A 14,676-nucleotide genomic window follows, 5' to 3' on the forward strand; every position below is an offset into this window, starting at 1 on the left:
TAATACAAATATTCGTTAGTTATTTCCTTTTCAGTGTGCCCCTCAGCGTATCCTCTCTTTGGCCCGGGTTTAATGTGTCCTATTTCTTTTCTTCGTTTTTTCACCTTGGTTCCCCTTGAGGACTGTAGCTTCTGGTGTCCTGTTCTGTCTTCTTTTCCCCGCCCTTCCTTTCTCACTTGCACTCTTTCCCCTTCAAACCTGGTGTGTGACCCAGACCACAACCTGCATTCTTACGTTTGGTAAGAACACATAATTCTCTCGACGTACAGAAACCAGATATCACTTCATTAAAATGCCATCTGAAGTTACTCAGTGTCATAAATTCGGTGAGGTGACTCGGAGCAGGAAGTGAGAAGGTGTGCAAACTGAGAGGGTTTGAACTTCACTTAGGTGTGTCAGTGTGTAGCTCCCTGGTCTTGAAGAACTGTGCAGTGACGTACCAAGTATCAGGGCCTCAGGGACTAATTAGAATATCATGCTTTTTGACTTTGGGATGAAATGATACCCATTTAGTATAACTTGTTATTTCAAACTTATTGGCATTTTTTTTAAAAATATTTTTATTTATTTCTAGGAGAGAGAGAGACAGCATGAGCAGGGAGGGTCAGAGAGATAAGGGAGACACAGACTCTGAAATAGGCTCCAGGCTCTGAGCTGGCAGTCAGCACAGAGCCTGACGCGGGGCTCGAACCCACGAACCGTGAGATCATGACCCAAGCGAAAGTCAGACGCCCAACCGACTAAACCACCCAGGCGCCCCTCAAACTTATTGGCATTTAAATATTAATACTTTTAAAGCGAAGAAGGACACACTATGATGTGGCATGAGCTCCAGTGAGGGAAAATAATGGTGCTTTGCTGGTGAAATGATTGAGCACCATTTGTTTTCATGTATATAAACACAATATACTTTATAAATACACAAAATAAACACATAAACATTATAACGTATTACAAAAAAGTAGAATGAATGGTACAGTGCGTGTGTGTGCGTGCTTGTGTTTGTGTGGAGGGCATACACACATATGTGTGAGAAGTCAGCACATTTATGTCTGGTTCCCTAAACAGACAGACACATGATGAATCTTGGTCCATTACATGCCAGCCTGTCTGTAATCCTGTGTTACTGTAGTGTTACCTCAGTTAGGGTCTTACTTAGTTTTTGCACCTGCATAAGATAATAATCTTAAATTTTATGCTAAGCACACTTGATAATTTGAGGCGTCTTTCTGATTCATTTTAGATCCCAGTTATTAAAGCTTTTGGAATCTTGAAGCGAGCAGCTGCTGAAGTCAACCAGGATTATGGTCTTGATTCGAAGATCGCGAATGCAATAATGAAGGCAGCCGATGAGGTAGGAAGCCCGAGTGTGCGCTTACGCAGCGGCAGCAGGCCCGCTGTGTCCTTGAGACGCCGTCAGGCTCAGGCCGGGGAAGGGCCTCTGGGTTCCCAAGTCCATGAATTTCAGGATAATGTGGTGGCCTCCTTGTTGGTGAGGCTATTAACATGGTGCCTAAGGTGGCAGAGTTTCTGGGTCACCTTATGCCTTTTATTTTTAATTTCTCTTGACTCTTCCTTTTAATTCATATAGTTTAAAAAAACTTGAAGAGGCACTTGTTAAAACTTACAGATTTGATTTTTTTTATTTTATGTATACATGATTCCTTTTTTTTTTTTAAATGTTTTATTTTTATTTCTAGGAGAGAGAAAGAGAGACAGCGTGAGCAGGGGAGGGTCAGAGAGAGAGGGAGTCACAGACTGAAACAGGCTCCAGGCCCTGAGCTGGCAGTCAGCACAGAGCCCGACGCGGGGCTCGAACCCACGAACTGTGAGATCATGACCTAAGCAAAAGTCGTACGCTTAACCGACTAAGCCACCCAGGCGCCCCAACATGATTCCTTTTAAAACAAGTTGGTTATTTGATGAATGTGTGGGGAATGTAATGTCACTAATCCGTCTCCATGTAATCTTAAGGACAGAGTCGGAGAGAACAGTTAAAGAACTGTGTATTCAGTGGTGTTCATTGCGATACTGTTTTCAGTAGTAACAAGTTAGACTGTATCTGACACAACAGATACTTATATAAGTTATACCATGAAGTGATAGAGAATTGGCTTCTTGAAGGATGTCCTAGGATAAACCCAGCATAGAAGTATGGCGGTGGGAGCAACAGAATATGTATGTGTGTGTGTGTTGGTTTATTTTTAAAAATTAAGAAAAAATTTTTTAATGTTTACTTTTGATAGAGAGAGAGAGAGAGAGAGACAGCGTGAGCCGGGGAGGGGCAGAGAGAGAGGGAGACGCAGAATCCGAAGCAGGCTCCAGGCTCCAAGCTGTCAGCACAGAGCCCGACATGGGACTCAAACCCACGAACCAGGAGTTCATGACCTGCGCCGAAGTCGAAAGCTTAACCGACTGAGCCACCCAGGTGCCCCTCTGTCCATCTTTTCTAAACACAGTTAGGATCACTAAACATATTCATTTTGAGTGCCTGGGTGGCTCAGTCGGTTAAGCCTTCGACTTCAGCTCAGGTCATGATCTCGTGGTTCGTGGGTTCGAGCCCCATGTCGGGCTCTGTGCTGGCAGCTCGGAGCCTGGAGCCTGCTTCAGATTCTGCGTCTCCCCCTCTCTCTGCCCCTCCACGGCTCACGCTTTGTCTCACTTTGTGTCTCAAAAATAAATAAATGGAAAAGAAAAGATGGACAGATAATGTGTTTTTCTCTGTATAAATAGGCATGCCCATTTCTTGGGGCAAACCGAGAAGGAGATGCCAAAATGCCGAGAGCCACCGTTTCTGAGGGGTAGGGCTATTGTAATTTACAGTGTTTTCACTTCTCAAAATGATCCACACTGATAATCTATTATTTTTATCTAACTAGTAAAAAGATTTGCTTTAAAAGTAACTAATTGTTTCAGACGATCATTTTCTAAGGTGCATGCTGAGTTTTTTCAAGCTAAAATCATTCTAGAAGATGAAGTTAAGCACTGACTCTCTGAGAGAGCTTATAGTTCAGAAATGGACACATAAACTATGACAGAAACCGGGACAGTTTTGGACAGTTTTGGACAGTTTTGGACTGCACATCTCTGCACTTGGCAGTTGTCACTCACAGGACATCTGTGCGCTGAAGTGACTATTAGGAAACTCACGTTTGAGTCACTTTTTCACAGCCATGCTGACTCCACCTTTCTCATCTGTGGGTGTTCCCACTGAGTGCTGCAGTCTGTATCCACAAACTCACACATGTGCCGGCCTCACAGGGGCCCCGTCTGGATGGGGTTAGAACAGGCAGTTGGAGATACGGAAGAAAGACCGATTTTATTCAGTTTTCATTTGGAATCCATGCGATTGTTACCTTTCAGAATAGATGATTTGCATTGTGTAAGTAGCGATGGTTGGAGCATGGGATGCCGAAGCTTGGACTCCCTGGACAGCCAGGAGCTATGCGGCCCCGTCAGCAAATCATGTAGCATGTGAGAAAACGGGAGCATCTTTCAGATAGCGCTTCATAGGTGATCACTTACTAGTAGTTGATGACAGTAGTTTCCGTGAGTACTGAATACCGTTTATTTTTAACAATTCATTTCTTAAACTTCTTTTTCTACAGGTAGCTGAAGGCAAATTAAACGATCATTTTCCTCTTGTGGTGTGGCAGACTGGCTCAGGAACCCAGACAAACATGAATGTGAATGAAGTCATTAGCAATAGAGCAATTGAGATGCTAGGAGGTGAACTTGGCAGCAAGAAACCTGTGCATCCCAATGATCATGTTAACAAAAGCCAGGTCAGTGTGCGATCTTTTCTTGGTTATAAATTGAAAAGAATACCTGAGATTACTCTTGTAAACCAAGCGTTAGCTTTTGACAAAGAAAGTTTATTTGGCTTGTATTCTTCAGTAGAAAAGACTTCTTTCGTGTTCTTATATCTTGTAGGAATCTTGGGTCTCTGCCTTAAACTTCATAAAAATCCCTATTAGGACACCTGAATTTAGAATATATGTATATTTGTATTTTTTGGTTTATTTTTTTAATCTTTTAATGTTTATTCATTTTTGAGAGAGAGAGAGAGACAGAATGTGAGCAGGGAAGTGGCACAGAGAGAGGGAGACACAGAATCTGAAACAGGATCCAGAATCTGAGCTGGCTGTCAGCACAGAGCCCGACGCGGGGCTAGAACCCATGAACCGTGAGATCATGACCTGAGCCGAAATAAGACGCCCAGCCGACTGAGCCACCCAGGCCTCCCATTGTTTGGTTTATTTTTAAAAAACTCTTTATTTTTAAGTAATTTTAGAATTATAAAAGAATTATGAACATACCTCAAAGAGTTCCTGTACACCCTTCTCCCAGCTTCCCAAAAGGTTAGACATTTTTCATAACCCTGGTATGTTTACCACACAATGAAATTAAAATTGGTATATAATATTGGTATATAAACAGACTTTTTTAGGATTTCCCTAGTTTTCTACTAGTATCTTTTTGTTTTCTTGCGAGATGCAGTCCACACTACACATTGCATGTAGTCGCTGTGTTCTCTTCATCCACTCCAGTCTCTGACAGTTTGTCTTTTGTCACCTTGACACTTGCGAAAGTAGCGGTCGGGTATTTTGTGGAACATCCCTCAGCTTGGGTTTGTTTGGTGCTGTCTCATGATTGGACAGAGACTGGATTTGGGGAAGACTGTTCAGAAGTGAAGGGCTCTCCTTGCATCACGGCAGGGGTCCGTGGTGGCACTGTGACTTGGGGCCGGTGATGCTCACTTTAGTCACTTGGTTGGCGGGGTCTGCTGGGCTTCTCCGCCTTCTGTTCTCGGTGGGAAGGGAGTCCCCGAGGTCAGCCTGTGCTCAGGCCCTGCACAGAAGCGTCACTTGCTAAAGGGAGGAGTATCAAGAAATGTCTGGTCATATGTTAAAATCAACACGGAATTGAGAGGTAACTTTGAGCCTGTGCAGGCAGGGTCAGCACGCAGTAGCGGGTCTTGCCTACAGCAGTTGCGACTGGTGTAGGGTTGCGATTTTCTCCTCCCCTCAGCCCTTCTGTATGTGTTAACTGAAACTTTTCTGTAAAGATTTGTCGTCTTCTGTCCCCCCCACACTTTCGTATTTACCTCACTGTTGATGTGTATCGACATGGACTAGTGACTGTTTCCTTTATTCCTGGGTTCTCACCCAGTATGGTTGTTGTTACGTGTCACTCGGATTGTTCCAGCTCTGGGAGCCTCGCCGTTGGCCCTGTGTCCTTTGGACGTGCCACCGTCCTCTTTTCCCCCCAAAAAGCAGTTCTTTACTTTCTCATACCGCCAGGCTGCAGGCTCATCGTGTTGTGTTTCCCCCGCCCCAGCCCGTCAGCAGCCATTTCCCCTGGGAACTCTCTGAGGATCTTACTGGAAAATATTTAGAATTCAAGATCTGATGCTAGGCGCTATTTAATATATTTTTAAATATTAATGGGGAAGTGTTTTCACAGGTTTATTTATGAAGAATTTTTCAAACTTATTACTTGTGATCAAATATAAACTTTTACGTACACTTCAGTGTGAAGTCCGCGTGAGAATAAACCAGTGGGTGTGGTCGGTAGGGCTCCACGCGAGGCAAGATCGGCCTGTGCTGGTAATTGTTTGAGTTTAGGTTTAGGTTCATGAGTGTTTATTATACCATTCATTCTACTTTTGCGAGTGGTTTGATACTTTCCAGAGTAAAAAGTTACAAAGATATCTTTTTAAATAGCATAATAGTTTAAAAGTATGGGGTTTCAGCTCGTTACAGAGTCTGGAGCGTAGACTACCTCATCATGTCCCAGTTCTGCCAGTTCCTAAATATTTTGGCAAGTCACATAATTTCTTTGAGAGCTTGGCTTCTTATTTTTGAAGTGATGACCTGCCAAGTGATGACAAGAATTTTCCTCAAGTTTGATAAATGAAGACCTGTTTATAAAAGGCTGCACTGCAGAACTGTAAGATAATTTATTATCGTTCTCCTTACATGCACTTGTTAATTGTACTTCTTTAGGTTTTGCTGTTTTTTTAGCAGATTATGTATCATTCATAATGATATATAACAGTGGGCTACAGATGTGATGCAGCCCTGAGTTGGTTACACTAGGTTGCTTCTTATTTGACCTTAAGTGACCTCTGACTTCCCACAAATAAATGTAATTGAGTACTAAATGCATGGGTTTTGAGTGATCATTTAGTGAGATGTTTAATGAAGACATTCAAGTTTGGTTTTCCTTGCTTCTCATTTAACGTTTTGCATTTTTTGCTAATTTTCCAACAGAGCTCGAACGATACCTTCCCCACCGCGATGCACATTGCCGCCGCTCTGGAAGTCCACGAGGTGCTGCTGCCTGGGCTGCAGAAGCTGCACGATGCTCTCAATGCAAAATCCAATGAGTTTGCCCAGGTCATCAAAATTGGGCGCACTCACACCCAGGACGCTGTTCCGCTCACTCTTGGGCAGGTACAGGAGGATGTCGGACTGGGTTCCGTTTGGGGGCTGCTAAGTCGCACTAGTTCAGAGGGCCAAGTTTGTAATGGCTCAGTTCAGTAGCGCAGATTGCGCTGCATCAACCAGTCAGTGGTTTTCATCGACATCCCCTGAGGGAGGAGCACAGCCTAGGACACTGAGCGGGCCTCGGGGCAGTCGGCCCCGTTCAGAACTTAGCTTTGCTGAGTACAAGCTGTGGGACCTGGGGAAAATTACTTAGCTTTTCCGTGCCTCAGTTTTCTGAGCTTTAAAACGAGGAGGATGCTATATCATAGCCTCGTTGTGAGGTTCCGTGGGGGACACGTGCGGGTGTTGGCTGCCATCTTCACCATCTTCACCTTCACCAGCATCATCATCCTGGCTCCTCCTGTCCCTTGCTCTAGATTCGTAGGCTCTATAAAAACCACTTTTAAGTTGATTAAACACGGCATACCTGGCTCTGTAAGATTGTATTGGGCCACATGTGAAAGAGGAGTACTCTCTGCCCCCCGGGTACCAGAGGTATTTTTATGTTTCTTGATCAGTGCCTTGAAGAATGTCTAACAGTGTGCACCACGAAGGAGATGACGGGAACACCGAGAATAGTTTTTGATAGTCAAACTCTCCCCTAGTTCGGGGGGGTAGGACATACACAAGTTCGGCATCAAAAGATGGTTATATATGTCACGTGCCAAGTGTTAGTGTTGCAGAAATTGAGGTGAGGTGAGAGTGTGCTGCTTCCTTGAAAAAATTCTCATTTGTAGTTTCGCCATGACGAATGCTGCAAAAAGCTTGACTGCTTAGCTTAAGCTCATTATGGAAGGAATGAGGAGAATGAAATGATTAATTGGAATATGGGTGCTGGGAGTGAAGCAAGCTCCCTGGCTTCAGCTGCCTCTGAAGGCTCGGTCTGTGTGCTCTTTCATCGTGGGGTCTCAGCTCCAGGCATGGTTTCCGCGGGGGAGCAGTGAGTGTCTGAAGCTGGGGTGCCCCCTGGCTTCTTATGTTTTCCTTTTTGTCTATGTTGCGTGTTGGAAAACCGCCTCGCTGACGCCTGGTTGGGCTATGCAGCCTCCTGGGTGAGGTCGTCATCCCCATTACACCAGAAGCTGTTTTCTCTTCTAGTTTCTCTTAGCGGAACATTTACACGTGCCTTTATTGGAATTGTCTTTTGAGTTTATGCAGGCTTTTCCCAAGTAAAAGTGCACTTGTTAAGCGAATCCAGCCGGTATACATGTTCGTGATTGTGCATCGATGGATCAGGTCTGCCTGAAAGGAGTTATGTCGTCTACAATGTTCTCTTTTCCAGTAGTTAGGGAGCCTGATACTAACCAAAGGCATTCATGGTTTTTCCGTGTTTTTAGACAGAAAAAAAGACAGCTTCACTCTAATCGTACATCCTGGCTTGCTCAGTTGAGTTCTGGTTTCTCCCTTTTGTCTGTGCATAATTGTTAAGAGGGGCCTGGCTTTGTTCAGACACAAGAAATTCTGTGGTTACCTTATGAAGTGTGTCCTATTTTGAGAACCAGTGTGACGTTAAGAGCAGAACTGAATTGCATCTTGAAGCTGTAGTCTTCCTCCAGCCGGTCACCTTCTTGTGCTGTTCAGTGAGTCACTAAGCTTCTTGCGATCTGGTGAGGCACCTTCCTGTTCTCTGTCAGGTTTTTAAACTGAAATTGTTTGGAGAAAATGTCTGTGTTTGGATTTATCATGGGAGAGGATTCATAGGTTTTCTTTCTTTCTCAAAATTGTCTAGTATACACCAAAAAATAACAAATCAGCAGCAAATAAACCAACAATTTAATGTATTCAAGTTCTTTTTTAAGCCTTAATTTCTGTGTTGTTTTCTTTGCTTTCTATTAAGAGATTATAAACAGGCTGCGCGTTATCCTCAGTGGCATTGTCCCACCTTAGAGGTTTACAAATCCGCATTCTTCCTCACACTTTGCTCACTATATGAATTAAAATACTACAAATACCACTTGGTAGCTCATAACTTAGTAGCTGAAACATATTTAAAGAGTTTTTGTTGCCTGCAGTCAGAGTCGCTTTTCAGCTATTAGGAAATTCTGTCTTCTCACCTTAAATCCTTCTGTTTTCAGGAATTTAGCGGTTACGTTCAGCAGGTGAAGTATGCGATGACGAGAATAAACGCCGCCATGCCAAGAGTCTACGAGCTCGCGGCCGGGGGCACGGCTGTTGGCACTGGTTTAAATACGAGAATTGGCTTCGCCGAAAAGGTTGCTGCCAAAGTGGCTGCACTCACAGGTCAGTGACCATATTGTGACTCCTTTTCTAGGCGTTTCTCCTTTAAACTCTTGGGAATTTAAAGTTAAAAATAATATTTTCCATCAAGCATGTGTTTTACATCTATTTCAGAAGTTACAATGTTAACCCTTTTGCCTTAAAAGTTTTCCACGTATGATTCATACAGTGCGCCACGGAAACCTGTCCGCGCTGCTTCTATACTCTCTGGTGGTGGTCAGTGATTTTCCCCTTAAAGCTGTTGTGAATACCCATTTTACTCTTCTGTTTTTTAATTTTCATTTAAGTTTTAGTTAACATACAGTGCACTATTGGCTTCAGGGGTAGAATTCAGTGATTCATTACTTACATCCGTCCCCCAGCGCTCATGACAAGTGCCCTCCTTCGTACCCAGCCCCCATCCAGCCCCACCCCTCCACCTCTCCCCATCAAGCCTCAGTTTGTTGTCTGTGAACAGACTCTCTTCTCTTTTCCCCCCTTCCCATATGTTCATCTGTTTTGTTTCCTAAATTCCACATATGAGTGAAATCATATGGTATTTGTCTTTCTCTGATTGACTTATTTCACTTAGCATAATACATTCTAGCTCCATCCACATCGTTGCAAATGGCAAGATTTCATTCTTTTTTGGTGGCTGTGTAATATTCTGGGGGGTGTGTGTGTGTGTGTGTATGTGTGTGTGTATGTGTGTGTATATATACACCAAATCTTTATCCTTTCATCATTCAATGGATACTTGGGCTCTCCCCATTGTTTGGCTATTGTTTATAATACTGCTATTAACATTGGGGTGCATGTACCCCTTCAAATCTGTACTTTATGTCCTTTGTGGAAATACCTAGCAGTGCAATTGCTGGGTCGTAGGGTAGTTCTATTTTTAGTTTTTTGAGGAACCTACATAGTGTTCAGAGTGGCTGCACTAGTTTGCACTCCCACCAACAGTGCAAGAGGCTTCCCCTTTCGCCTTGCCAACACCTGTTTCCTGAGTTAATTTTAGCCATTCTAACAGGTGTCAGATGGTGTCTCATTGTGGTTTGGATTTGTCTTACCTGATGATGAGTGATGTTGAGCATCTTTTCATGTGTCTGTTACCCATCTGGATGTCGTCTTTGGAAGTGTCTATTCATGTCTTCTGCCCTTTCTTCACTGGATTATTTGGTTTTTTGGGTGTTGAGTTTGGTAAGTTCTTTATAGATTTTGATAGTTACTCTTTATCTGATATGTCATTTGCAAATATCTTCTCCCATTCCGTTGGTTGGTTGCCTTTTAGTTTTGCTGATTGTGTCCTTCTCTGTGCAGAAGATTTTTACCTTGATGAAGTCACAATAGCTTGTGTTAGCTTTTGTTTCCCTTGCCTCCAGCCACTTGTCTAGTAAGAACTTGCTACAGCAGAGGACAGAGAGATTGCTGGGTGTGTTCTCCTTTAGAATTTTGATGGTTTCCTGTCTCGCATTTAGGTCTTTCATCCATTTTGAATTTATTGTATGTGGTGTGAGAAAGGGGTCTGGTTTCATTCTTCTGCACATTGCCATCCAGTTTTCCCAAGACCATTTGTGGAAGAGACTGTCTTTTTTCCATTGACTGCTTCCTGCCTTGTCAGAGATTACTTGACGCTATAGTTGTGAGTCCATTTCTGGGTTTTCTATTCTGTCCCACTGATCTGAGTGTCTGTTTTTGTGCCAATACCGTACCGTCTTGATCACTACAGCTTTGTAATATACCTTGAAGTCCAGAATCGTGGATGCTGCCAGTTTTGTTTTTCTTTGCCAGAATTGCTTTGACTATTTGGGGTCTTTTGTGGTTCCATACAAATTTTAGGACTGTCTGTTCTACCTCTGTGAAAAATGCCGTTAGTATTTTTGATACGGATTGTATTACATGTGTAGATGGCTTTGGGTAGCATAGACATTTTAACAGTGATGTTCTTCCAGTCCATGAGAAGGGAATACTTTTCTATTTCTTTTTTTTTTTTAAAATTTTTATTTATTTATTTATTTATTTTTTATTTTTTATTTTTTTAATGTTTTTTATTTATTTCTAGGAGAGAGAGAGAGAGACAGTGTGAGCAGGGGAGGGTCAGAGAGAGAGGGAGTCACAGACTGAAACAGGCTCCAGGCTCTGAGCTGGCAGTCAGCACAGAGCCCGACGCGGGGCTCGAACCCACGAACCGCGAGATCGTGACCTAAGCGAAAGTCGGACGCTTAACCGACTAAGCCACCCAGGCGCCCCAATACTTTTCTATTTCTTTGTGTCCACTTGAGTTTCTTTCATAAGTGTTTCATAGTTTTTGGAGTATAGATCTTTTACTTCTTTAGTTTTATTCCTAGGTATCTTATTGTTTTTTGGCGCAATTGCAAATGGTATTGATTCCTTGATGTCTTTTCCTGCTGCATCATGTTTGGCGTATAGAAGTGCAACTGATTTCTTTTTCTTTTTCTTTTTTTAATATTTTTAATGTTTGTTTATTTTTGAGAGAGAGGGAGACACAGAATCCGAAGCAGGCTCCAGGCTCTGAGCTGTCAGCACAGAGTCCAGCGTGGGGCTCAAACCCACGAACTGTGAGATCATGACCTGCACTGATGTCGGCCACTTAGCTAACTGAGCCACCCAGCCGCCCAGAAATGCAACTGATTTCATAATGTCTGCAAATAGTGAAAGTTTGACTTCTTCCTTTCCAGTTTGTATGCCCTTATTACTTTTTGTTGTTTGATTGCTAAAACTAAGACTTCCAGCACTTTGTTAAATAGAAATGGTGAGAGTGAACATCCTTGTCTTCTTCCTGATTGTAGGGGAAAGGCTGTTAGTCTTTCCCGACTGAGGATGATATTAGCTGTGGGTCTTTTGTAGATGGCCTTATGATCTTGTGGTATGTGCCATCTTATCCCTACTTTATTGAGGAGTTTTTCAAGAATATGCTTTATTTTGTCAAGTGCTTTTTCTGCATCTACTGAAAACGTTCCATGGTTCTTTTCATAGTATGGTGAATCACATTGATTGATTTGTGAATATTGAGCCAACCCTGCAGCCCGGGAATAAATCCCACTTGATCATGTGAATAATTCCTTTAATGTACTGTTCAATTCAATATGCTAGTATTTTATTGAGAATTTTTGCATCTGTGTTTATCAGGGCCATTGGCCTGTGATTCCCCTTTTTAGTGGGGTCTTTGGTTTTGGAATCAAGGTAATACTGGCCTCATAAAAGGAGTTTGGAAATTTTCCTTCCATTTCTAGTTTTTGGAACAGTTTAAGAAAAATAGGTATTAACTTTTCTTTAAATGCTGCTAGAATTCCGCTGGGAAGCCATCTGGCCCTGGACTCTTGTTTGTTGGGAGATTTTAAATTACTGATTCAGATTCTTTGCTAGCTATCGGTCTATTCAAATTTTCTGTTTCTTCTTGTTTTAGTTGCTTGTAAGTTTCTAGGAATTTGTCCATTTCTTCCAGATTGCCCAGTTGATTGGCATATAATTCTTCATAGTATTCTCTAACTTATATTTCTGTGGTGGTCGTGGTGATTTCTCTTTTATTCACAATTGTATCTATTTGGGTCCTTTCTCTCTTCTTTTTGATAAGTCTGGCTGGAGGTTTATCAGTTTTATTAATTCTTTGGAAGAACCAGATCTTAGTTTCATTGATCTGTTCTGTTTTTGTGTTTCTATATTGTTTATTTCTGCTCTAATATTTGTTTCCTTTCTTCTGCTGACTTCGGGCTTTATTTTCTATTTCCTTACTGGCACCATTTGTATGTAAGGTGGTGTATTTGAGACTTTCCTTCTTGACGTAGGCCTGTATTGCATACTTTCTTTATGATTGCCTTTGCTGTATCCCAAAGGTTTTAGACTGTTGTCTTTTCATTTTCATTTGCTTCCGCTGTAGTCTTCATTTTCATTTGCTTCCATGAATTCTTTAATTTCCTGGTTAACCTGTCCAGTGTGTCATTCAAAGCCATTGTTTCCTTATTAATTTACTGCTTAGATGATCTGTCCATTGCTGTAAGTGGGACATTAAAGTCCCTTATTGTTACTGTATCGTTATCAATAAGTTCCTTTATGTTTATTATTAATTGATTTATATATTTGGGTTTTCTAAATTGGAGGCATAAATATTTGCAATTAGATCTTGATAGATAGACCCCTTAATTACGATATATAATGCCCTTCAATCTCTTGTTACAGTCATTTTAAAATCTAGTTTTTAGGTCTAGTTTGTCTGATACAAGTATGGCTACTCTGGCTTTGTTTCGGTGTCCATTAACATGAGAGATGGTTCTCCATTCCCTCACTTTCAGTGCAGGTGTCTTTAGGTCAATAGTGAGTGGCTCGTTGGCCGCATATGGATAGATCTTGGTGTTTTACTCCGTTCTGACACCCTGTGTCTTTTGATCGGAGCATTTAGTCTATTTATATTCAGAGCGATTATTGAAAGGTATGAATTTAGTGCCATTGTGTTACCTGAGCTGGTATTTGTAGTGATGTTCTTTGATCCTTTTTAGTCTTTGTTACTTGTGGTCTTTTTTTCTCCACTCAAAGAGTCCACCTTAAAACTTCTTGCAGGGCTAGTTTAGAGGTCATGAACTCCTTGAGGTTTTGTTTGTCTGGGAAACTCTTTCTCTCTCCCTCTATTCTGAATGACAGCCTTCCTGGATAAAGAATTCTTGGCTGCATATTTTTCCCATTCGGCACGTTAAATATATCCTGCCACTCCCTTCTGGGCTGTCAGGTGTCTGTGGACAGGTCTGCTGTGAACCTGATCTGTCCTCCCTTGTAGGTTAAGGACCTTGTTTCTCCTTGCTGCATTCAGGATTCTTTTCTTGTCTCTTTCCCCCGTAGCAGTGGACTTGTACGAGTTTGGGTTTTTCGCTCCGCCGCAGGCCTCTGTAAGCAGGGCCCCTCTCTGCTGCCATCCCGCAGTTCTGTCTGCCGTGCACGTCCTGCCTGCCAAAAGGTGGTTGCTTTTCTTCTTGTAAACTTGCAGTTTTGATTCTCTCAGACCTCAGATCGATGTGTTGGGTGTTCAGAAGGGTTTGATAACTATGCAGCCGTGTTTGAGGGAGGACACAAGCTTAGGGCCCTGCCATCTTCACCCCAAATACCCATTTTCAAAGCAGGCAGAATCAATGGATGGTTGAGACGTATTTATTTCATTGGTAAATATATTTATTCTGTTTTTGCTTTTCATATCCTGGAACTTTCTGTTTACCTTGCTGAAATTAGAAAACAATATTTAATTTTACACGATAACTCACAGTTATTTTTTTCTTCAGGATTGCCTTTTGTCACAGCTCCAAATAAGTTTGAAGCTCTAGCTGCTCATGATGCTTTGGTTGAACTCAGTGGAGCCATGAACACTACTGCCTGCAGTCTGATGAAGATAGCAAACGACATTCGTTTTCTGGGTTCTGGTCCTCGCTCAGGTCTGGGCGAGCTGATCTTGCCTGAAAATGAGCCAGGAAGCAGTATCATGCCAGGTAATGACTCGCTGCTAAATATTAGTGCCAGAACCTGACAGGGACCCAGGCATTCTCATGAACAGGGCGTGTCTGCTTGTGTTAAGTGTGTTCCAAACATAGGTAGGGACGTGTGTGGCACAGTTATTTCGGAATGTCTTTATGGGCCACCTTTGACCAGAATTGGGGACATCACCCAACATTATAGGAAAAGAGAATTTTAGTAGCATGTGTGTGGATTCCTGCAGTAGAGAATGTGTGACAGTTCTGTCTTTCACAGTCCAAAGCCAGGAGAATTCTGAAACCAGCTGTGAAAGTGGTCAGCCTGGGTTGAATAAAAATGAATTATTCCAGTTGCCAATTATTTCATTTTCTGTTTGGGGTTTTGGACTGTTCGATAAGGGAAGTGACACAGGCTTTGCATGTCTGGATTCTAGCAAGGCATTTGACACATTCATTTGACATTCACTGAATCTCGAGGGGAAGTGTGGGCAGCCCTA

The 14,676-nt window shown here is 42.4% G+C and overlaps 1 protein-coding gene across 1 annotated transcript in view; it reads left to right on the forward strand.

Annotated features, from left to right (window-relative positions):
• The window catches only part of FH (fumarate hydratase), a 31,482-nt gene that overhangs the window by 10,142 nt on the left and 6,664 nt on the right, over positions 1-14,676 (forward strand). Inside the window, exons 3-7 of the mRNA XM_039222967.1 lie at positions 1,244-1,354; positions 3,609-3,785; positions 6,276-6,458; positions 8,567-8,732; positions 13,994-14,197. Coding sequence (XP_039078898.1) covers positions 1,244-1,354; positions 3,609-3,785; positions 6,276-6,458; positions 8,567-8,732; positions 13,994-14,197 — 841 coding nt within the window. The remainder of the gene's footprint in view (positions 1-1,243; positions 1,355-3,608; positions 3,786-6,275; positions 6,459-8,566; positions 8,733-13,993; positions 14,198-14,676) is intronic.

This window comes from Hyaena hyaena, unplaced genomic scaffold (assembly GCF_003009895.1).
Source record: "Hyaena hyaena isolate Hyena2069 unplaced genomic scaffold, ASM300989v1 scaffold_1226, whole genome shotgun sequence".
NCBI classification, from domain to species: domain Eukaryota; kingdom Metazoa; phylum Chordata; class Mammalia; order Carnivora; family Hyaenidae; genus Hyaena; species Hyaena hyaena.